Genomic DNA, 23,401 nt, shown 5'->3' with positions numbered 1-23,401 from the left:
CACAGCATGCCCCAGGGATCCCAAAATACAGCACAGCTCCCCAGGTACATGAGTGTGGAACTTCCAGCCCCAGGCAGGACAGGAGGTGCTGGAGGGCATCCAGGCTCAGAGAGGCACGACGGGTTGGGGGCTGGAGCTGGCTGGGGTGCTGCATGAGATGCAGGAGACAGTGCCAGGAGATGGAGAAGAATCAAGGAAAAGCTCCAGGGTTCAAAGGAAACTTTCTGTGCACTATATGAGTGGATGGGGCAGATGAGGGGCATGGGATGCTCTTGCCTGGGTTTTTAATTTCTCATTAATCAGGATATCATGTCTCTTTGACTTTTTTTTTTTTTTTTTTTAATTAAAATTCAATTGAAAACTCTGGAACAAGTAATTGGGTAACCTTGGGGTGATAACCTGAGCTGGCAAATAACTCCTCCATCACTGCCCAGGGACGGGCTGCTTAATGAAAGGATGAACTCTGCAAACTCCCCCGGAGAGTCTGGGGAGACCCAACAGGATTTGGCTGCAGGTTGACTTCGAAGTCACAGACACAGTTGGGCAACTGACTTATGGAAATGGGTGTAGAGAGGAATTAGTCATCACTGTTTGGTTAATAAGTGCCTCGGCTATTTTACAAGTCTTTTTTCCTGCATATGCAAATACGTATTTTATTTTCCCTTTTGTAATGAAACATATAAATAGCTCCTGCCTTGGATCTCCTGTGCATACAGTTGTGTCATGAAAATAATCATCGTGCTTTTGCCTGGCTTTCTTTAACAGCTGCTTCGCTTAGCTTTGTTCTAAAAGGAAGATATCCTGTGTGTTGTCCAGGGCAAGAGAGCAAACTTTGGTGTGGTGGCTTTTATATCTCCCCAGCTTTGCAGAGAGCAGCTGCGAGTATTTGCAGCAGCGAAGCCCTTTGTCTCAGGCAGTAGGAATAAACTGAGATGAAAAAGATAGAAGGTAATTTATTTAGGTGCTGGATTTCAAAGGTTGTGCAACCTGCACTGGGAGCACGTGGTGTGGAGAACGAACTTGTCCTCTTCTTCAGTTTTCCCCTGCTTAGTGTCTATTGAATTTTAGTACCAAGGAAAGGTCACTATGGAGACAGACAAGCAAAGTCGCGTGGGATGTCATGCAAGAACCTCTGCAGAATCTCTCAGAGCCCAGGAAAACCTTCTTGACTCTGAGCATGATGCACTCCCTTGTGCCATCCTCTAGAAGGGTTTTTATTTGCTTTTCTGTGTTGCCTTGTGCTTTTCGCCATGCGTTTCCATCACACACATCCCTTTTCATACCCTGCCTTTGGACAAACTCCTTCCTTCTCCCCAGCTGGAGATCTGATGAAGAGGCAGCTATCTCCCTGTGTGATTCCTCCTGATGCTGATCCATAAATCACGTCACTGGGATAATCCTTAGTCATAGCAACGATCAGCTCAGGCGCAGGGTGACCTTTTAATGCCAAGCCCAGGCTGCCCTGATCTTCTGGTCAGGCAGGGAGCCAGTCTCTGCCATTATTTTTTGAGACACCAGAGAGCAGCCAGACCATTAGGATGCTCCTGGCCAGACACTGGGTCTGCTGAAGATATTGGAATGAATGGGCTGGGTAGGTCAGCCTGGACCACCAAGCCCAGCACGGCCGCCAGCATTTCCCCTGCATTTTATTTAACCACTCTGTTGCTGCTTTTATTCAGTCCTGGGGGTGATGGCTTCTTCCCTTCCTCACTGAAAAATCCAGCCATCCAAACCCAGCGTAGTGGTGGATACAGAAAAGTGACTCCATGTCTGTCGGGAGGGGGACAGTAGGACCGACACCATCTCTGGTGCAAGCTGTGGCAGTTATTGCAGGGCTTGGTGGTGTTTTCCTCAGTACCTGCTTCCTGGTGGCTTTGCTCTGTTGAAATTGCAGCCGCTGCGCGCACGTTGAGTAATCTCCCCACTGTTACTAAAGAGTCAGTCAGTCTGTCTGTCTGTCTGTCCTCCCCCCACCCTGAGTTTCAATTTCCCCCTAATTCCCTCTCTAGACAGCCGCTGCCTCTGCCGTGGCGGTGTTGCTGATGCAGCCTCTTGTCTCTGTGCCTCTTGCAGAAGGATTTCTCCATGCGGGAGGAGCTGCAGCAGCGGGACGTGGAGCGCTGGCTGGGGTTCATCACCTTCCTCTGCGAGGTCTTCGGCACCATGAGGAGCAGCACCGGGGAGCCCTTCCGAGTCCTCGTCTGCCCCATCTACACCTGCCTCAGGGAGGTAAACGCCTTCCCACTTTGTCCTTCCCCACCAGTGGGACAAGCTGTCGCGATGCTGCATGGAGATGCCCACGGTCCATGGAAAGGCCCGGGCTGCCCCATCCCTGGAAGTGCCCACAGCCAGGCTGGACAGGGTTTGGAGCAGCCTGGGATAGTGGAAGGTGTCCCTTCCCATGGAAGAGTGTCAGAACTAGACACTCTTCCATGGGAACTAGGAGTATCTTTAAGGCCCTTCCACCCCAGACCATTCTGGGATTCCATCTTTGCTTTATAATTCCTAGAGGTTTGATCTGCCAGCACTTCAAAAGCACCTACATCTGCAGACGTGCTTGGCTCTTCCTGCATGCTGTCCTTCTGCTCATTAAAGCATAATAATTAAAACATGCCCTCCCTTTGTCCAGGGCTTAGAAAGGACCAACAGCTGGAATGGCAAATCAAGCGCTGGAGTTCGCAAACCCCAATGTTGTCAAAATCCCCACCTAAGCAGCTAAAACAGCTTCTTAAAGGAGGTGAAGCCACCTGAATAGATGAGACAGACTGAGGGGAGGAAGGAGGGAGAGAATGGAAGTCCCTAATGTCCTTAGACCCAACCCAGTGAAGCAGGAACCCAGCCCTGTCACTAGGGTTGGGGATTTTTCAGAACCTGATCTCCCGATGAGCTCATTGTCCATGGCTCAGAGTGGTGGCAGAAACCTCAGTGAGTACGTACAGAAAAGACAGCTCACGTGTTCATGTTCCATAGAGGAGGAGAGGGCTTCCCTCCATCCTGTTTTAAAGATGGTTTCGTCTCCTGCTGGTGCCTGTAGAAAACTTTCTCAGAAAAACCCGCCTCGCTGCCCAGGGTTGGAGCTGTGAATCTCAAACTGTCAGTGGTGCTTCTGTCAGGCCATAAATAACTCACTGTAAAATAAGTTTTCCGCTAGACCTCAGGCAAGGGAAGGATAAAGAAAGTGCTGGCGATGACTTTTTTTACATGCATGGGAAGTTTCCTCTGAATGCAAACACGCCATAAACATTTTGTCTGGTTGGTAGTACTGTGGGCAGAGCTCACAGATGGTGACTGGAGTGGTGAGGAGTGCAGGCCTCATGACGAGGCAGACATACCCAGAGGAGGAGATGGGAGAGGGACGCTAAGAATAGCCGAACTTCCCCAAAATCTCTGCCCACGGAGGTATGTGTCACCTTCTGGGGAAGATATTGATGTCTAGCAAAGCCCCCATGCCCATCCGCTTCCCAACGTAATCGTGATACAAACACAGCCCTGATTCTGCCAGAAGTTTTTCCCTGCCCGCTCCTGTCTGCCCTCACCGTGCTGTCTCTGTCCCTCTTGTCACCTTTCTGCTCTGTGGGGACACGGTGGTGAGCTAAAGGTGTGCGGAAGGACGTGAATTTCATATATCAAGGATATTTTTTGCTACAGGGCAGCTCCATAAAAAGATTTACTAATTATATCAAGATGTCATGCGTAAATTTGCTCTTAAAAATACATCTCTGTTCCTTAGCAGGACAGGTCTGTCCCTGTGGTGTTGTTTGTCACAGATGACTTTACTATATGATCTTTAATAGTGAGATGATCTTTAGGTCCCTTCCAGCCCAAGCCAGTCTGTGATCCTAAGAAGACTCTTAGCTGACACGGGTGAGCCTGATTCTTCTGGCTCCCCTGCCCCAAAATGGTTGGTCTGCGGCTGCTCTGACCTTGATTCATGTCATCCCCCTTCCAGGGCTCTGGAATGGTTTTTCTTTGCTACTGCCAGCTAATCCTGCTGCACAGGGCCAGCCCAGGGGAAAGGACTACCTGTTTATTAGCACTGCCAGGCTCTGAGGTGGTTGCCAGGGCCAAAGACAGGCTAGAGACACAGCTGAGGAGGAGGTGGTGGTGTCCTCTTCCAGCTGCACCCAGGAGAGGACAGGGACAACTGCATCCTGGCCCTGCTGGGTGATCTGTGAGAGCGTGGAAAGTCCCTGACTGTGCAGAGTGCTCATCCCTTGGTGTTCCCCATGAACCACATGGGCTGATGTCCCAGCAGAGGAGGGGCTGTCTCCATGGCCTTTAAAGTCTGGGACTCCCACATGCCTCACAAGGTGTCGTGATCATGGGGTTTTTCCCCCTTCTGCTGATCAGAACATAAATCCCCAAAGCAGAGTCTCAGCCCCTCACCCCTAACTCCTTTCATGTTGGGTATTCCCCAGCAATCTCCCTCTGTGCTGTTCACAGACCTGCAGAGCTCCCTCTGCCTCCATCCACCCATCCTTTGACCATAAATCATTAGCAGAGGCAAGATAACATCTTCCCCTCTGCCTGTCCTTTCAGCTCCTCTTGCTTTTTAGTTTCTCTCTTTTTTTTTTTTTTTTTCTTCCTTTTTCCCTTTTCCTTTATAGCTCTGGCAGACTCAGCCAAAGGTCAGCGATGAGTGAGCAAGAGGAAGGGAAAAATTGCCTGATGACTGAGGCAGGAATGTCTCTTCCCTTCCCCCTGCAAAGCTTCCTCTCTCCAGCTCCTTTCCCCCCCAAATAAAAGCCTATTCACACTATCAGTAGCTGGGTGGGGAGGGAGTGAGGGTGGCCTTGAGGACATCAGTGCTGAGTGGGGAGGAGCTGGGGACATGGCTGGGGCATTGGGTGACAATGCCAGCGCTATTTATCGATCAGTGTGGATGGGTTGGTTTTGTGGGCTGGGGGAAAAAAAAAAAATATAAAAGACAAGTTCATTTCAGGTGAGGCTGGAGTGATAAATGCTGGGGTTTGCTGGCTGATCGACCCAGCGCTCATGGCTGTCCTGCATGTCGGACACGGCAGTGGGTGTTTAACCATGGCAAGGGAAATTGGGTCAGAGCTGACAGCTCACCCAGACAGTGTTTTGGGAGCCAGAGGAGTGGCTGTGTCCCTTGGCACAAACGCTGTCCACGCCAAATCCCCATCCCGGGGGGCTCTGCTGCATCCTCCTCCATCACTTGAGCTTGAGATGGGGGAAGAAGGAAGGGTCTGCCATCACATCCAACACTGTGACGGCATCATCCAGGAGCAGAATCCCTACCAAATGAAAAAGTTTAATTTCCATGACTGTTCTGAGCACTTTGGGGTGAGCTTTGTGCAGGCTGGGATTGTGTCCTCACAGCGAGGTCTGGTGAGGTCAGCACTGGGATTTCAGGCAAAGAAAGGGTTTGCCAAGGGAGGTAAAAGGTGGGTCCAGCTCTCATTAAAATGGTTTAATGGAGCACAGTGTGTTTGGTGGTGGTTTTGGACCAAGACATGTTTTTCTGCTTGGAACAGTGCAGTATTTTAGGGTGGAGGAGGGCAGTGGATACCCAAGGTCAGCCCAAAGATCAGACCTGGAGACGACTAGGGAAAAGAGGACAGCACTTTGCAGATGAGAATGAGAGGGCTATTGCGGCCCTCAAATCTGGAAAGCCTGGGAAAAGAATAACAAAGCAGAGATGTTAAATAGAAATAAAAGCGCTTTCCTCCTATTCTTCCCTCAGAGCTTCGGGGAATCGAGGGCGAGCTGGAAGAGGGCATTGTTCCTGGGATAAAGGCTTTCCCCAGGGATGGTTATGCTGCAGCCAGGGCTCTGTGGGTTTGACCCTTGCCTGCTTCCAGACCTGGCTGTTCTCACTTGGAACCAGTGGTGGCATCTTGCAGGACCATGTTCTTGCATGAGCCTTTTATCTGTTGAAAACACTTTTAGCAGTATTAGCAAGTTGTCCTGTCCCCTGTGCATGATGTTCTTAAGCAAGAGTGATGTCCCACTCTCTCCTTCCAACCCTATAGCCCTCTTGACTCTGGCCTCACTTTATTTCACAAAACCACTCTAAATTTGTCCCTGAACATCTCCTTCCAGGCTGGTGAGAAGTGAACATGCTGACATCTTTCCTGCTCCAAAGCCTCTGCCCCGTGTCCAAACACCAAGGACCATGCTGAGCCATGCTCCAACAATGCTTCATGTCTCACGTCCCCCCAAAACCAACTAAAACCAGGAGAATAACCAGGGGACTTTGGTTCTCGCAGCCTGGCCATAATTATTCTTTTCTGTGGCCTTTGGCAGAGTCAGCAAAATGGAGAAAATGAGTGGTTAAGGCTAGGGAGCAGTAAATGTCAGCTGAACCGTCAGAGCCCTGTGCACGATGCAAGAAGTGCCCCGTGGCTACTGGAGATGTGGAGATAATAAATAATATTATTTGCCATCTATTGTTCCCTGATTGTCACCACTTTTGCCTTCCCTAGCTCTTCCCTAAGCACGGCTGGAGCTGGCAGTCCCTCAGGCAGCTGTGTGCTCCCATCTCTGTGTGTGAGTCAGCGGGGTGGCCTTGGGACACCCCAGCTCCGTGCCCTCCCAGTTTCATCCCCTGGTGCTGCTGGGGAGGGGGAACGTTAGGACTGGATGCTGAGGGGCCCAGCCCTGTCCTAGGTGACATCTGAGGTCTTCAGGGAAGGAGGGATCACAGCCAGTGCGGCTGTTGAGCGCTCTTGGGAGGTTTGCCTCCTCTGGTGTCTCTCATCCTCAGCGGATGTCGTTGGGCCACCAACGCAGGAGGTGCCCCTGGGGCTGGGAGCTGCCACCGCCCTGCCAGCCCCCTGCAAGGAGCAGCCACTTCCAGCCCAGGTGGTTGGTGCCAAGTGCTGCTTTGGATGCGTTTGTTTGTTCTTACGATGCCATTTAGCAGCCAGGTAACCCGAGCGGTTGCCTGTGGCGGCAGAGCAGGGAGGTGGAAAAACTGGCTCGAGGGACTCAGGCTCAAGGTGATGCCATGTGGCAATAATGCCACTGTGGTCCCTCGAGGCACCTCACCAGCTGGTGTCCCACACGGTCAGGCAACACAGGGAGGGCTCTGCCCCCTCTCACACCCCATAATAGTTATCCCACCCCTCACCCGTGTCACTGTGCTCTCCTCCTGCAAGGGCTGATCTTTTGTTGGAAGTTTTAAACCCTCTCATTGGCAGCTCTTTGAATACATTTCAGTACATCCCGAACTTGCTGTCAACTTCCAAACCTCTCAGGATTACACTCCTCACGTCCTCCAGGTCACGGATAAGGATGCTGAATAGGGCAGGTCCTGGGATGACAACTTGGGAGTTGTTCATCATCCCTGGCCTTCAGGGATTTGGTTTGGAGTTAGTTTGGAACCCAATGGCTACAACCCTCTGAGCCAAACATTCCAACCCCGTTTTTTACCCATCTGGTTGTCCTGGCTTGGATACAAAGGGTCTGGATATCAGGGGTAACAGGGCACCATCCTTGGCACCATCCCACTCTGAGCCTCGGACAGGGCTGTTGGGGTAGGTTCAGGGCAGACCCCAGGAAGCAGCTCATCACAGAAAGGCTTAATTAAACTGCAAATCTCCTTCATGCAGCAGGCTGCGGGACCAATTCATGGAGATCTGTCCAGCTTGAGGGGGTTATTGCTTCTGAGGCTGGGTGTGTACCCCAGGGTTACCCCCTTAAGGGGCATGTGGTCATTGGCCTGACCCAAGACAGATGATTTAGGGTCCTAATACCAACCCTGGGGACCGAAGGCAGCTCCCAGGCGCTGTGAATCAGCAGGGATCAGCCCCAGCAGGCTGGCAGCAGGCAGGACAGTTGCTTCTCTGCAGGAGTTGTCTCCTACCTCCAGTCTGGTTGGCAGAGACAGTCCCATTTCAGCATCGTTTAAAATCTTGGCACGCTCCCATCGCTTCCCTGCCTTGGTACACGCTGCTAACTGAAAGCCTCGGGGTGGTGGTGCAGGGAGGATAAATACTCCCTGTCTAATTGCCTTCCCCCCACGTCTGAGTCTGCGGTGCAGCGAGTAGACGGGTATCCACTCCCCTCCCTTCTCTTAGTGCCTGTTATCTCCTGGGGCCATGCTGCGTAATTTAGCAAAATATTCTAGCATGGTAATTAACGTCTGAACTTCAAGAGGGCACTGCCTTTTCACTGTCTCCTTCAGAGGAAGAAAAAGGAAAACCTTCCCGGCTGCAGTCGGATGAGCAAGGAGGGTGGTGCTCTTTGGAAAAGAAAATTGTATCTTTTAACGTGGGTTGTGTTGGGTTTTGTTAATCACTCTCACTTTTTAAAAAGCATCAGCCTTTTGAGTCGAAAAAAGGGTCTTTGACAGTATAATGAGATGCTAGGATTTTTAATACTATTCTCCGAGTCAGTGAATGAACAGAATTTTTGCTTTCTCAAACTGAGCAAAGGCATCAAGGGGGTTGGACCCTGACCCCCACACCACACTTCCACTCAGGCAGCTCCATGAGGCCAGATCTGAACAGAGAAAATATGTCCTTTAGGAAGAAGGAGACTTACATCCTCACAGTTCCCTTCTGGTCCTCCTATCTGGTTCTGCAAAAAATCAGACTTGGTCTCCGGTCCAGTGAGACTGGGACAAACTGGGAAGCGTTTTATCTGGGTAAAGGATGGAGGAGGAATGAGGGCTGTGGGTATGGGAGGGATTTCAGGGAAGAAGTGAGAAAGAGGGACTGGGGGTCAGGGACACCAGGTGAAAGGAGAAATGAGAAAAAGTGGGGAATTGTCTTGGGAGTCCGGGAGATTGGGTTGAAGACATGGAAGATCTGGGAGGGAGGTTTGGGATTTTGGAGTAAGTGGGGGATTTGGATATAAAGGGGATATGGACTTGCAGAGCCATAACAGAAGGCAGAGTGCAGGAGCAGAGTCTGCAAAGGGCAAGAGTGGATGCCTGTCTGTAGGACCACGCAGGGCAGGGGTGGATGTCCCTCTAACCTCAGTGCCTGCCGTACATAAAAATTAATTACCCATGCAGAAAGATCCCACGCCCCCAGACCCCCCTAGCTGTGCTGGCAAAAACACTCCCATGAATGCAGCTTGTTTGGGAAACAACAGATTTCCTTTAATCCTGGTCATTTTGATCAAAGGGCATAGTCAGGGTGGAGGAGGTCAGGTGTTGTTTGGGAGCAGATGAGGACAGGCTGCCCGGTGCCTGTGAGCCCATCTGCCCCGTTGAGCATTTTATGTGCAGGAACACCTTCCTGGAAAGCCACAGCACTAAAACCGTGATGTTTCATCTTAAACAGGGGAGGGAAAATGCCACCCTCGTTTCTCTGGGACCCGCGGAGAAGCCAGAGGAAGCAATTTGTGCAGATAAAGGAGTGGAGTCAGATACCATCTCACAGGATGGTCCCTCCTCCTCGCGTGGCTTTGTTTTTTCTCCCTCGCCCTCCGTACCAGGCATTGTTAGTTCCCAAAAACCCTTTCAATGGGATGTAAACACAACTATTTGCGTCTGCCGCTGCGCGCTCGCTGCCTCGGCAGAGCCAGGAAAGCGCAGAGCCTCCGGCCAGCCAGGGTGGAGCCCGCTGCAATCAAGCACCACGGTCCCGCCACTGTTTCTTTCCATGTTTTGTGTTTCCCCGGGACCCTTGGGATGAGATCACATCCTCCTCTCCCAGGGTTATTATGTCTTCGGACGGGCAGGATGAAGCCAGCCGTCTGGGTGGCTTGAACTCCCTGTGCACCCAGACCGGGTGGCTCTGGTCGCCTGCCCTGCTCACCTTCGGATCCTGGAGGGCCACCTCCAGCCAGGGGATGTGTAACCACCAGGCTACTGTTGGATTGCAGCGTCTGGGTTGATGAGTGACCAAATTTTCTTCATCATTGTCTCCAGTAATTGCCTCCTAATGGTTTCCATCTTCGCAGGAATTTCTTCTGCCGTTCCAGATCCGGGGAGAGAGAGTGTAGTGTTTCATGGTTTCCCTTGTCTACAGTGGAAAGGAGTAGGAGGAGTTTCCCACGGCTGGGTATAGGATTTTGTTCCTCTGGCCTTAATTCAATTTGCTGTTAAGTATCTCTGAGCTCCTCAGGAGCCTGACAAGGAGGATAACCAACATTTTGGTTTACTCAATGCAATAAACAAACTAATCTCTTCTTACCATCCTCCCAGGGAGTCCTGGTTGTGTAATAGGAGAACAGAAGTCTCCTCCTGAGCTGAGAGGAGCACATCAATGTCAAAGGAGTTGGTGCCACCGAAACTCATTTAGGCTGTCCAAAGTATATTAGAGAGCGTGGCTCCAGTGCAGCCACGCAGGGACAGGCAGTTCAGCACAGAGCTCCTTGCCCCGTGTGCCACTTCATCAGGGCAGCTGCTTGTGGGATCAGCAGTGGCCTGTGCTGGTGGCCTCTTCCTAACAGAGCAGCAGGAGCTGCTGTCAGACATCCTCACCCAGGCTGAGACCACAACATCCCTGTCAGGCAACTGGGAAGAGGGGTCCCTTCATGAGACACATGATCTGGTGGCACCTTGAGCATCTTCTGCAGCCTTGAAGACTTCCCACATCCCCAGAGGGATGTGGGCAGGAGGGAGAAACACCATTGCTAGTGGAAAGCAGCTGGACACAGACTGTCTCTCCCAGCTCAGCTGTGTGTTTAAATCCCATCAAATCACATTTTGGAGCGTGGCAGAGCCTTGTGCGGAGATCGGCACAGGCAGCTCCGTAAGGGAAAGGTTTTCCCCAAAACTTTGTGTTTGGGCAACCTCAGCATCAAACGGGTGAGAAAAAAAGATTTCACTTACGCCTGTGAGCTTCTAGAAGTCTGTTTCCATGTGCTCACTTGTTTCTTTTAAAGAGAAAGTCAGTCTCATCTGACTTCCCTCACTCCCAGAGAGGGACTCGGTACCCTTTAGAGAGGGTTGTGCTGGCACAGGATGAGCTCCGTTGACCTTCTGATGCATGTGATGGTAGCAAACTATAGAAATCCTGAAACTGGCCCTGTGGTGGAGCATTTTGCAGTCACACATCCCCACAACCTGGCTAGGACTTTGTGTTTTCCCAAGTCCTGGCTGCTTTTGCCGCCCTGTGCCCTGTGACAAGAGGAAAAGTGGAGCTGTGCCATTGCCTGTGTCTCAGAGACTCTCCCCATGCAGAGCCATCCAGTGCCGTGGATCTTATCTCAGGCATCTTCCTTCAAGTCTTGTGACAGCAGGTCAATAAGGGGCTGCTGGAAAGGCAGAAGATTGCTGTTCATATATGTCTGCAGAGCCCGTGAAGCAGAATTGGCCTGTGCTCCCAGGAGGACGCACCTAGCAGACTGTGGGAATTCCAGGAGGTTTGGGGAGCAGGAGCTAGAGCACTTAGCTTGCAGAGCTGTGTTTGCATCTAAACTGCACGGTGAGATATAGGGGATGATCTCAGAACCATAGAATGCTTTGGGGTGAAAGGAGCCCTTAAAGCTTATCCCATTCCACCCCCTGCAGTGGACAGGGACACCTTCCACTATCCCAGGTTTCTCCAAGCCCATCCAACCTGGCCTCAGGCACTTCCAGGTGAAAGGGGCAGCCACAGCTTCTCTGGGAAACCTGTGCCGGGGTCTGACCACCCTCATGGTAAACAAGTCCTTCCATTTATTTAGTCTGAATCTCATCTTTTTCAGATAAAAACTACAGTCCCTACTAAAAACTTAGTCCTTATCTTTCTTATAAGCTCCCTTCATGAGGGGCTCTCCGTGATGATCCCAACCACAGAGCTGAAGAAGACCCATCCTGTCAGGGGACCAAGTCCATCGTGCCCCTTCCCAAAGCCCTTTCTGGTTAAAAGCAGGGCTGGGAACAGCCATCTCTCCCACACTTCCACTCTACTTGAGCTCTGAGCGGCACAAGTAACTGATCTCCCACTTCCTCACGGAAATGTGTCTCCCTTTTCCCCTGTGGCCTTGCCCCGCACCAGCGAGCCGACTGCTGCAGCTGGGGCCACGCAGCACGCTGGTTCCCCTGAGGTCATGCTCCACAGTCCCTGGGAGGGGGGAATACTGGGAGGCACCTCCTCGTGACCCAGGTGCGGATGAAAAGCATACCTGTGGGCAGCCTCAGGCCCCAGGCTGCCTGGGTGTCCGTGCGTGTTGCCACGGGACGCACGAACCCCAGATGCCCGTCGGGGAGCCAGGGCGAGCGGCGCGTGGGCTGCGGTCATCCCAGCTTTCCCTGGGTCTCACCCCAGCCTCTCCGTGGCTCTGGGTGGATGTTTTCCAGGTTTCTTGCGCGTTCACGCTGGAGTCATCACCAAAGCATCGCAAAACGCCGCATGCTAAGGGGTAGTTAGTGGCCAGCATTGCTTATGTGTCATTTTGCAAGCGATATCGTACACGGTAATTAGCACTGTGCCTCGCAGGAGGAGTATCTTTGCATCTGGAAAGGGTAATGTGTGCTTTGGGCTGCTCCCACCCCATCTCCCGGGGAGAATTGCTGAAGAACACGATTAAACCTGCGTGGTTTGGTGATAAGGGGCGGTGGGGCGGGTTCCCCTGTGCTCCTCATGGTGTGGGTACCCTTGAGAACACCAGGTAAGCACTTCAGCTTCTCAACAGGCCAGGTGAGCTCAGAAAGCAGGTAATAAACCCAAATATTTGGGGTGAGTCCCATTGTCTTCACTTTTTGGTTTGTTCTTGGTGGTCTGCACCCCATACACATGGATCCGTTTCTGTTCAGGAGCACCAGGCTGGCTCTGTCCGTGGTGAGGCTGCAGTTTTAGGGATCCTTTGGTCCTTCAGCCATGGCTGCGTGTCCACACCATGTGGCTTACCATGCTTATCTCTGCAAAGATGCAAAGAGAAGGTTCTAGGGCCATGGAGGCCAGGGCAGATGGATCTCAACAGCATGCCGTGGAAACCAAGAGCCAACCTGAAAGGCACTGGCAACTCCCCACAGCACACAGCACCTCCAGGAGCAGACCCTAAAACTTACTTTGGGTTGCTCCTGCAAATATCTGGCTCCCAAAGCCCACCTGGGTACACTGGCTCTGCAGAGGACCTTGCCCACTGCTCATTTCTTCGAGTGACACAGAAATTTGAACAGGAAGGCACCTGATAATCTTGCACCAGTCTGCAAGGCGACGAGTCCAGCACCAGAAACAGAAGTGAGAAGCCTTTCGCAACCGAGGCTGGGTATTATATGACTGGCCGGGCAGATTCTGGCATGCAGCCTCCTCTCTTAGGAAATCAGGCAGACTCTTTGTCTGCTTTCCAGCAGGAACTGCTGCTTTCATTGCCCGGCTTCGCCCGATACAGGGGAAACCGGCCAGAGAGCAAAGGGAAGTTTTTCTCGCAGACAGCCCCAGCCTCTGGGGGATGATTACAGGTTAAACTGAGGAGCGTGTGAGTCCCAGCTCACCTGCCCTGTTGTCTGCCTCATGCTGCTCTTTCAGATCCCTCGTCCACATCCACCAGCTCGTTTGAACCCTGTGGGAACCTGGTGGAGAGGGATGGGATGATGCCCGTAGTGGGAGTTGGGCAGAGGCGCACAGCAGGGAGGAGCAGCTATAAATAGTTAAATAAATAATAATTCCAATGTGGGAGTGCTAATTTAATGGGTATAGAGTGTTTACCTTAAAATATTTTAAGTAAATATGAATTAGATTGCAAACAGTGGATTCAGTTGGCTGGGTGGTCACACGAGTGATGGGGCTTTAGGGCTGTGATTTCCCTGGAGCTCTCAAAACATTTTCACTGTTTTTTTTCTTGCAGCCCTGGTCAGGTCTGACTCAGGGGTCACAGAGCTTTGGGAAACACTGTGCTCTGGCTGAAGGAACCACCCCAGTGGTTGCATGCCTGGTGCTCACATGGGGCACCAGCAGTGGGGTTGGAACACTCTTTGAGAAATACACGCAAGTTGTCATTGTTGGGTGAGGACATCCATGGTGGGACCCCAGGCAGCACAGTCCTTGCAGTCAGCAAGGTTCAGTGCCCATGCCAGGTTCCCTGATCTCCTCCTGCCCTGTCGTGCAGGGGTCAGAAACAGAGAGTACCTACAGCCAGCGTGCTACAAATGTGATCAGCAGCATGGAGAGGAACAGCGACATCGTTCTGATCCTCCAGGCTTCAGTCTGTTGCACCGATGCAAGTGGCTGGCAGCCATCTGTGGCCATGGATTTGGACTCTGGTTCTCCAGGATCTCACTGCTGGGCTGCCCCTTCACACTCAGGGACGAGCCTGGGTTTGGTGGGTAGGCTGTGGGCCGCCCCAGCCTACATGTCTCAGGCAGAGGCTCACCTGTAGTGCTTCAAACTGGTACCTCTTGGTACCCTGATGGAGCAGGTGGTACTTGAATGGACAAGGTGGAGCACATGGTGCCGCTGGAGCCATGGGGCTGATGGATCCTGGATGGATGAGGTGCGGTGCACGGTAGCTGGATGGACAAGGTGGAGCATGTGATGTCTCCATGGACAAGGTGGAGCACATGGTGTCTCCATGGACAAGGTGGAGCACCCTGATGGAGGCGTTGGAGCACACAGAGTCTCCTTGTTCAGCCAGGTCACGTCGCGTGGTGTCCATGAGGGCAGCGTGAAGTTGGAGGGTGCCTGCCCAGGGCTGGGGGTAGGATGTGTTCTCTGTTTCACCATAGGTAGGTGAGGCTGTTCTTCGTTAGCCAAGTATCTGAGCACTTGATGGGGACATGTTCATCCTCACAAACACCTTTTGAGGTAGGGAAGCGTGTCCCAACCCTGTGTGTGGGAAGCTGGGGCTACTGAAGTTGCAGCCTTTCTATGACCACATATCCTGGGCAGGGTCACTGAGGAGACCATGGCAGAGGAAGGGCTGCGGTCAATCTTAACGCTACTTTCTTGCTTTAATTTTCATGTTCTATTCTTTACTAAAGAACACCAAAAATAAGAAAGGTGTTGTTAAAAGGTGTTGTCTGATACTTCATTTGCAGCCCTGCTTCATGCCATGCTCATGAGCTAAATACCCCAGGAGAGGGAATATCTGGACTACTGCCTGTTTATATTTTTCCCTAATTGATATATTTTTTTTCATTGTTGGTGTTGGGTTTAAAATAATCTCATGTTTTCTTGTGAAGAATCTGAACTGTTTGTGAGAACTTATCTCAGAGCACGCGGCTTGGGCTTAACTTAACATTTTCCAAACAACTTAGCAGAGAGATAAACTGGGGTGGGGGGGAGAGAAAAAAACCCTGTTGCATTTTTTGAAAACCCTGGCCGAAGTTTTGGCTAATGAGATATAAAAGCAACGGACAACATGCTCATTGAGATGCTGTGAACACCATCTTCAAAGCAAACAATCTGCTGTCCGCCAAAAACAGAAGATAGTGAAGATAAAGCTCAGAGAGCAGTGACAATTCCTTGCATTACCTCTTCTTTCCCCTATTTTCCAACCAGTGTGGAGCTGGTAAACAAACAGACATTTATTTGTAGAGGAAAAGAAACATGGGGAAAAAAAGAGTGTGAAGGGGAAATGATAAGAAATGAGAGTCACAATTCTGATTTTAACTAACAGGTGTGACTTTGGAGTAACGTTTAATTACACTGACCAATTTTTATATGGGCACTTTTAATCAGTTCAACTGCTTTTTAGAAGTCTCTTCTCTCTAATGAATTTCAGATAATAGTGAAGCCAATTTTCCCATTTTTTCTCCTTTTCCTCAGTGGTCACTGCACACAGGGATTAGCTCAGGGCCATCAGGGCTTGTTCATCCCAAAGTGATGGGATGAAAGTGGCTATAGGTTCAGGTATTGCCAGCTCCTGTAATTGCCATAGAGATGAGAACAAAGGAAAATACGTATTTTTGGTCTTGTTTTGAGGGTCCTTGTTCGTGGTTTCAGTGTTCGTGGGGTGAGACATGCTGAGCTCCTACGCTTTGCCGTTGTCAGGTGGAGCTGCTGTCCCTTGTTGCACACCCTGAGTCTGAATCAAGAGAGATGAGCATCTTCCTGCACCTTGCCATGCCATGCCCAGCAACATTTTGGGTCTTTCCTGAGAGCTGTTCCTGCTTGCAGGCTTGTGTTTGCAACACGGAGTTCATGGAGATCAGAGCAGGGCTGGAGCTGGTGCACCCGAGGCTCGGTGGTTTCGTTGGCACCGCTTGCCCTTGCACCACAGTGTAAATCAGCCTAGAAGGAGCCATATAAATTACAGTGGGTTGGATGCAACTCAGGCAGTTTTGTGGCTGTCAGACCACGGGGATGGAGAGGTTCAGGGGTGGGTGGCAGAATCCTTCCTTTCCAAACAGCCGCTCCTAGGTCTGTGCTGCTCCGGTGTTGTTGGCTGATGGCTGCGTTTATTCCCTGAGTGTGTGAAATGAGTGTTTTCCCGCTGCCCGCCGTGGCATAAAAATGGCAATGTAACTTAAACAAAATTTAGTATGAAAGTTGTTAATCTAAATTTTACCACATGTTTTGTCACTGCTTGCTTTTAATTTTTGTGTGGAGAGCTTGTTTTCTCCCATCCTTCTGATTCTGTGTCCTTTTCTTCTGGAAGTGTCAAAAGCCAAGCTGGACAAAGACATTAAAGGAAAGTCGTAAAAGAGGAGGAGGAAGAAGATCATGCCTTTTTTCACTGCTTGTCTCTTCTCTCTTTTGCAGTTGTTGCAATCTCAGGACGTGAAGGAAGATGCCGTGCTTTGCTGTTCCATGGAGGTAGGGAAGCACCTCTCCATCTGCCCCAATCCTCATTGCTTTTCCCCTTCCATCCTTGCCCATGCTTCTGTCAAGCAGCTGTTGGATGTTTCCAGACCCAACAGCTGTGTGGCCTCTGTGCATTTTGCAATGATGAAATGGTTTGGGTTGGAAGGGACCTTTTGAGGTCATTTAGTCCAACACCAGTTTGCAATGATCATGAACACCTTCCGCTATCCCAAGTTGCTCCGAGCCCTGTCCAGCCTCGTCTTTGGTACTGCCAGGGATCCAGGGGCAGCCACAGCTGCTCTGGGAAACCTGTGCCAGGGCCTCAACACCCTCCCAGCCACCAATTCCTTCCCAAGATCCCAGCTGTGCCTGCCCTCTGGCACTGGGAGCCATTCCCTGGGTGCTGTCCCTGGGTGCCTTGTCCCCAGTCCCTCTGCAGCTCTCCTGGAGCCCCTTCAGGCCCTGGCAGGGGCTCGGAGCTCTGCCTGGAGCCTTCTCTTGTGCAGCTGAGCAGCCCCAGCTGTGCCAGGCTGGCTCCAGAGCAGAGGGCTTCCAAACCTTGGAGCAGCTCCGTGGTTTCCTTTGGCCTCACTCCAACAGGTCCATGTCCTTCCTGTTCTGAGGGACCCAGAGCTGGATTCAGGTGGGGTCTCACAAGAACAGTGTGGGTAGAAGGTCACTGTGAGATAAGAGATGGCCCTTGAGACTGTCATGGGCTCCTGATGCACCTAAATGGATGGAGGAAGTTTGGTGGCTGGGGTCCCATTACAAAATTATATCACCCTGGAGCCTTCAAATCTCACCCTCCATCAAGTTTTTAAGCACAGAAGCAGCTGTATTGGAGCAAAAGCTCCCCCATGACTCTCTGTGCTCAGCAGCAGTTTTGGAGAGAAGCAAATGACTGGACATGGCACTCAGTGCCCTGGTCTGGTTCACAAGGTGGAGATTGGTCACAAGTTGGGCTCAGTGACCTTGGAGGTCTCTTCCAACCTAATTGATTCTACAGTTCTATGAAACACAGCAGAATTTTATTGGTTACTTTTTTTGGGAAGTCATGGGCCCATGGGGACAGATGCTTTTCTTGCAGAGGGCAGCTGAAGTTGCAGTCTGAATACTTAAAATTCAGCAGAGGAAGATGAGGAGGCAGATTGGATTTTTAAGGTGGTGACTTTGGGCAGGCCTGCTTTGGGGACCCTCCCGTGGACTCAACGCTGTCCACCCCAAACTTGGACGTTCTTGGAACCACCTAGGGCTCGTGCTACTCAGTGGAGGCTCTCCAAGGAGTAATTGTTTTAGAAAAAGCCCTTGGCTGTCTTCAGCAAAGCAGCACGACAGGTATAAATGCAGATCTCGGCAGGGCAGGATTTGTTATGCACACAGGAGCATTCTGCTTATTCCAGCTAATGACTGGGAGTCACTGGGAGCTCTGAATCAGCGAGTAAATGAAGGGCCAGGTAGAAGGCAGGAATACCACATCACAGCCTGCACTTTGTTTTGACAATAGCATGATTTTTTACGTGGGATTTTTTTTTTTTTCTTTTTCTTTTTTTTTTCAAAAGCAATCCGTCGCTGCTGCCTTTGAAGTCAGTGGGAGCTGAACCATTCACTCCTCCAGCAGCCTGGTGCAGATGCTTTTGAAAGCCTCGCCCTTCGTGTTCAGCTCTTGGAGCCTGCTGCTGGGTGGTTTTGGTTTTCAAAAGCCACGACGCGTTTAACCTTGCCTGCACCAGGCAGGGCAGAATCGAAGGGACGGGGAGGTGTCTGTAAAAAGCCCGAGGGGAGTTTAAACATCACGGAGTGATAGTATCCTAGTCTGTCTCAGGCTAGGAGGGACCCACAAGGATCAGTAATCCATGGCTGACCCCTTCTTCCTCCGACAGCTGCAGAGCACCGGCCGGCTGCTGGAGGAGCAGCTGCCCGAGATGATGACGGAGCTGCTGGCGATAGCACGCGACAAGATGCTGTGTCCCTCCGAGTCCATGCTGACCAGGTCCCTGCTGCTGGAGGTCATCGAGCTGCACGCCAACAACTGGAACCCCCTGACGCCCACAATCACGCAGTACTACAACAAGACCATCCAAAAACTGACGGCTTGAGGGGCAGGGCAAGGTGGGGTGGTAAGGAAGGGACGAGAAGGAGGCGTGCGCCTTGACAGGACACCCGGCAAGAGCTTTTCTGATTTAAATCCCCCAGCAGACCAAACCCAGCATGCTCGAGAATACGTTCGTGGGGTGGGGAGGGGAGGGAGCAGCATGTTTCTTTTTCAGCCGCGTCGCCAAGTGCCACCCCTCCTCCCTGCCGTGGTTTTGTTTCAGGGGTTTCTTTTTCTGAACTCATTGCTCAAGCGGCAGCAGCGCATCCCGCCGGGTTATTGTTTGGCTTTCGAAAGAAGACAGAGAATTTGGAAAAGGAGGGGGGGGGAAAAAAAAAAATAATCTAAGTGGGGGCTAGTATTGTTTTCACGCCGTCCTCCTGCCTTGCCCTGGCCAACTGGCAGGAGACAGCAGGCAGCAGATGTCTCGGGAGGACAAAGCCAGGCACACACTACACCAGACGCTCGTAATTGATGGCTTTTGTCAAGCGGGGCTTGCGTTAGGTCCCCCCCTCTCCTTCTCTTGTTCTCGACTTTCTGTGTGTTCCCCCCCACCTACCCACCACCCCTTCAGAGGCAGATTGGAGAGCGGGACGACTTTCTTATTTGCACTGGGTTTTCTTTTTCTCGAGCATTCGTAATTACTTCTTATCTTATTGTATTGTTGGACAGACAGTTGTGAGCAGCTCGGGGACGGGGAGAGCAGCGCCTTCCCTCGAGCTGGGTCATGGTTTATGTGAAGATGCTGAAGCAGAAGGAGTGTTTTAAAGAAGTCCTAAAACCACCACAGAAGTTACGTAGCCACCGTCATCTTGCCAGTAACCTCCTCGGTGGATTGAAAAATGTGTCCTTTGAGCTGGGGGCTCTAAAAATAGGGGATTCTGTGGCTCTTGCTGTTCAAGTCGCCGTTATTCCTCAGCCACTATAATCATTTAACTTTTTTTTTTGTAATTTTTTTTTTTTTTCAATTGAAGGAGTGCTTTATTGTTATTACTGTCATGGTTGTAATTATACATTTAAATCCAGGCCTGTTATAGTTGGGCCTAATATTGTACAGGGCAAGGGAGAAATGAAGGTTTGATGTTCTTTGGAGACTGGTGAAGAGAAGACAAGCAGCATATAGCAAAAAAGAAAGAAAAAAAAAGAGGAAAAATGAAGAGGGAAAAATAGAAAAAGCCAAAAATAGAAGTTTTGAGCCTGGCTTCTAACTAGCTGAGTTTGCTATCCAGCGTTCCTAGGTGTGCAGTGTGCAGGAGCAGCTCTGTCCCGCGCTCGGTGTTGAGTGGCACAGTGCCATCGAGGGATGGGGGACGTCTCCAGAGAGGCAGAGCGTGCTCGGGGATCCCCAGGTTGCTCCGGGATCCCTTCATGGCTCCCTGCTGGAACATCCCGAGGGAGAGGACAGCTGTGGGAGGTGGTGGGGAGGTGCCACCCGGAGGGTGAGAGGCTGGTCCGGGGCAGCGCCTGAATCGCGAAGGGGACGCGGTGGGCTCCTTGTTTGCTGTTCTAGCAACACTTCGACTTAGGAAACCCCTCCAGGTGCTTCTCCTGGCGGAGCCTGGCGAGGGTGCAGGCTGCCCCATCCTGCCTGCAGGAGCCGAGGAAGGCATGATGCAGCCAGCCCATCCTGGTTTCTTCTCGCTGTTCAGTTTATTCCTTTGACGACGAGAGGATTTATGCCACAAGGATGGCGCGCACGGACTCCGGACCAGGCAGGCTGGGCCAGAACTCAGCAGCTCAAAATCCCGTTTTTCCAAGCGAAACGTTGCATTTCTGGTGGCTTGCAGAGAAGAGAGATTTCACCCCGACCTCCTTGGATGTGCAGTATGTTCTTGGGTGCCTTATGAATGTGTTGGTCTGTCTGCGATGGGGAGGAAGCTTTTGCTGCAAAACTCAAAAGGGCAGAATTTTTCAGCAGAAAATGCATTGCAGGGGGGTGAGAGTCATGATGCTGCGGTTCGATATTAGCTGAATTTTCGTCAAGTTGCCTGCTGATCCAGTTTTCGTTCTGCACTTGGAGCAAGAGGAGCTGGAAACAGGAGCTTCAGTTTTTCCTATCTACCTGGAAAGCAGAAAAATGACTGCTGAGTCCACTAGAATTGCCTGGAAAAATTAACTTTTGCTTCACTTATTCGAGCCCGGGAGCTTCACACAGCGACGGCGCCTTGCGTTGGGTCAGCTTCGTTAGTGGCAATGTGGTTTGATAGTATTAATGAGCAGATGAACTTCATTAAGACGGCAAAGCCCATCAGTATTACAAGGCTCAGGGCTGTGCCCGTTGCTCTTTGTTTTTTTCTGCTCCCTGAATTCCCAAGGAGTGGAGGAGAAGGGGATATAACACCCATCACAGTGCACTCAGGCAGAGTGTCAGTCTTCTGGGAGAAGGCCTGAAAAACAGTTTTGTCTTGTTGTTGTTGTTTCTTTTTTTTTTCCTTAAGAACAGAAAAGTCCTAAAGCAGGGACAGCAACCTGATGGGTTGGGGTGCCAGGGATCCTGCCAGCAGTGATCCAGACTGCCACTCCGGCCCCTGCGGCTTCTCACCTCCCACAGAATTTTTTCTTGGGATGTAGTGAAAGAAGAAAAAAAAAGAAAAGAAAAACACAGATAATTGGGGATTTAGTTTCTAAAAACTTGAATTTTCACCCATCAGTGCATCAGGAGGCATTCAGAGTCAAAGTGTAAGCCACAGGGCAGTATTTCTCCTAAAGCATTTCCCTACCCCTACCTGCTGTGAGAGCTTATTCAATTTTCTCATTGTGGGGCAATCCTGCAACCCCCACTGACCAGGCTTGGCCCATGACTTTCCCTTCCAACACTGGAAATGAAAAACTTCTATGTGAAATCCGTCGTTTTTTAATGTCTTACCATTTATCTCTGCTATTAGCGTACGTACATCCAGCCATTAACTGCTTTGATACATCAGTCACTCTGTTGATGTCCGAGAATCAAAATGTTGACCAAAAATGGGGGTTCATTTTCCCCAAAAATTACATGCTGCCAATGGTATCTTTCTGAAGTCCATCAGTAGGAAGCCAGCAGGCACATGGCATCATTCACCAGGATACCGTGTTGGGAAAAGAGGCACCACGAGGACCTTTGATGGGCAGGATGGGGAACAGCACTGGGGAATTTTTGAGGGTGAGAGCACCTGGGGATCCTGAAGTGTTTTCTTCTCTCTCTCTCTCTCTCTCTCTCTCTTTATTTTTTTTTTCTTTTTCTCTCTCTTTTTTTTAATATTTTGGTTTACTTTTCAGACGGTCGCCAAAGAGCGTAATTCTCCAACGTGTATTTTTAGGTGCAAAGCCACCGGCTGCACCTCCCTGAATCAGCCAGATTCCATCTTTGCTGCTCAATAAAAGTATCTGTATGGGGTTTTTGCTGTGCTGTCCCCGTACAACTGCGTCAGCAAAGGGGAAAATAACCCACTCTGGCCAAATGTGTGTGGGGCCAAACCTCGGGGTGGTGTGGAGGCGAGTGGCTGCAGCGTCTCCTCTATGCCCACCTCCCTGGGATGCAGAGCAGGTCTGCTGACTCCCTGCCAGGCTCCCCAGCTTATTGCTCACCTCATTCCTGGTGAAAATCTTTCCAAACTGATGGGTTTTGACACACAGAAAGTGACTTACTTGGTTTCCCCACGAGGGATTCCTCTGCTGTTCAGAGAAGTCTCGTGTATATGGAGGTGAAACAAAAATGGGGAGGAAAAAAAAAAAAAAGGAAAAGTAAGTGATTTGCTTGGTTCCCCTCTTCCCCTGAAGGAGATTAATTAGTATCTATTCTTGGCATGATTGATGGCTTTGAAAGAAAACTTGTCAGAATAACTTATGATTTATTTTCATGCTTATTTTTATAACACCCCTCACTTGGAGAGCTCTCAAAATCTTAAATATGATTTTTTTTTTTTTTTTTAATTTAATTTCCCTGCTGGGTATTTTATGGCTTTACACTAATTTTGCTCTTCTTGGTGTTAGCTATTAGGCAGTCCTGGTGATATTTTCAGTATTTTTTCAAAAGAAATTATACTAAGGGTTGCAAAGTCCACTGTCAATAGCCAAGGGAGCTGTGGTTTCCTGCAGAACACAGAGTTAACGCTAAGAATTCTTTTTTTTTTTTTCTAATGTATTTATTTGCATTTGAAAAAGCGACGTTTTTAATTTAATCATATTTGTTAAACTAAGCGCTTTAAAAAATTTTTTTTTTAAATTTAAAAAAAAAATGGAAAAAGGTTTTGGGGAGAGTAAAGACTAGATATTCATACTTAGAGAAATCACAAACTCATCATTTTCAGCGTTTCAGAGACTGTTAAAACAAGGGAGCTCATAACTCTTTGTGGCAATTCAGTCTTTGTTTATAGAACATCCAGACCCACTGTATGCTATAAAATGCATCATCTGAGTAATAAATGTTTAAAGCTTGACATTTCCCCATCTCTTTGTGGGTACGCGTTGTCGCTTCTCCTGCTCCGGGAGGGACCATCCTTGAGTTCAGGATGGAAGGAAAGGAATGGGTGGGTGGTGGGAGCAGAATATCCCTCGTGGTGGACTCGTGGTGGAAAAGCAGCTCAGGAGGGCTCAGTGCTCCTGGTCCCGTCCTGCTGCTCCTTCCCTGGGGGTCCCTGTCTCTTCTCAGAGGGGTTGTGGGAATGGATGATGGATTGAGCCCGTCTCCTGATCTTCCTCCACAGCTGCCTGCTCCCCTGCTCCCAAAGCAAATCCCTCT

General features: G+C 50.4%; 1 protein-coding gene across 7 annotated transcripts in view; it reads left to right on the top strand.

The window, feature by feature from the left end:
• CTIF (cap binding complex dependent translation initiation factor) overlaps positions 1 to 23,099 on the top strand; it is a 148,378-nt gene extending 125,279 nt beyond the window's left edge. For 6 of the 7 annotated variants that reach the window (XM_040090466.2, XM_058424148.1, XM_058424145.1 and 3 more), the window contains 3 exons: positions 2,074 to 2,229; positions 16,551 to 16,604; positions 18,473 to 23,099. In XM_040090466.2, the coding sequence (XP_039946400.1) occupies positions 2,074 to 2,229; positions 16,551 to 16,604; positions 18,473 to 18,688 (426 nt within the window). In that variant the 3' untranslated portion in view covers positions 18,689 to 23,099. The remainder of the gene's footprint in view (positions 1 to 2,073; positions 2,230 to 16,550; positions 16,605 to 18,472) is intronic. The other variant, XM_058424146.1, reaches the window with a different exon arrangement.
• Positions 23,100 to 23,401: the final 302 nt, after the last annotated feature.

This window comes from Hirundo rustica, chromosome Z (assembly GCF_015227805.2).
Source record: "Hirundo rustica isolate bHirRus1 chromosome Z, bHirRus1.pri.v3, whole genome shotgun sequence".
Taxonomy (NCBI): Eukaryota; Metazoa; Chordata; class Aves; order Passeriformes; family Hirundinidae; genus Hirundo; species Hirundo rustica.
The sequence above is the reverse complement of the archived record's forward strand: the minus strand, read 5'-3'. Positions and strand labels throughout refer to the sequence as shown.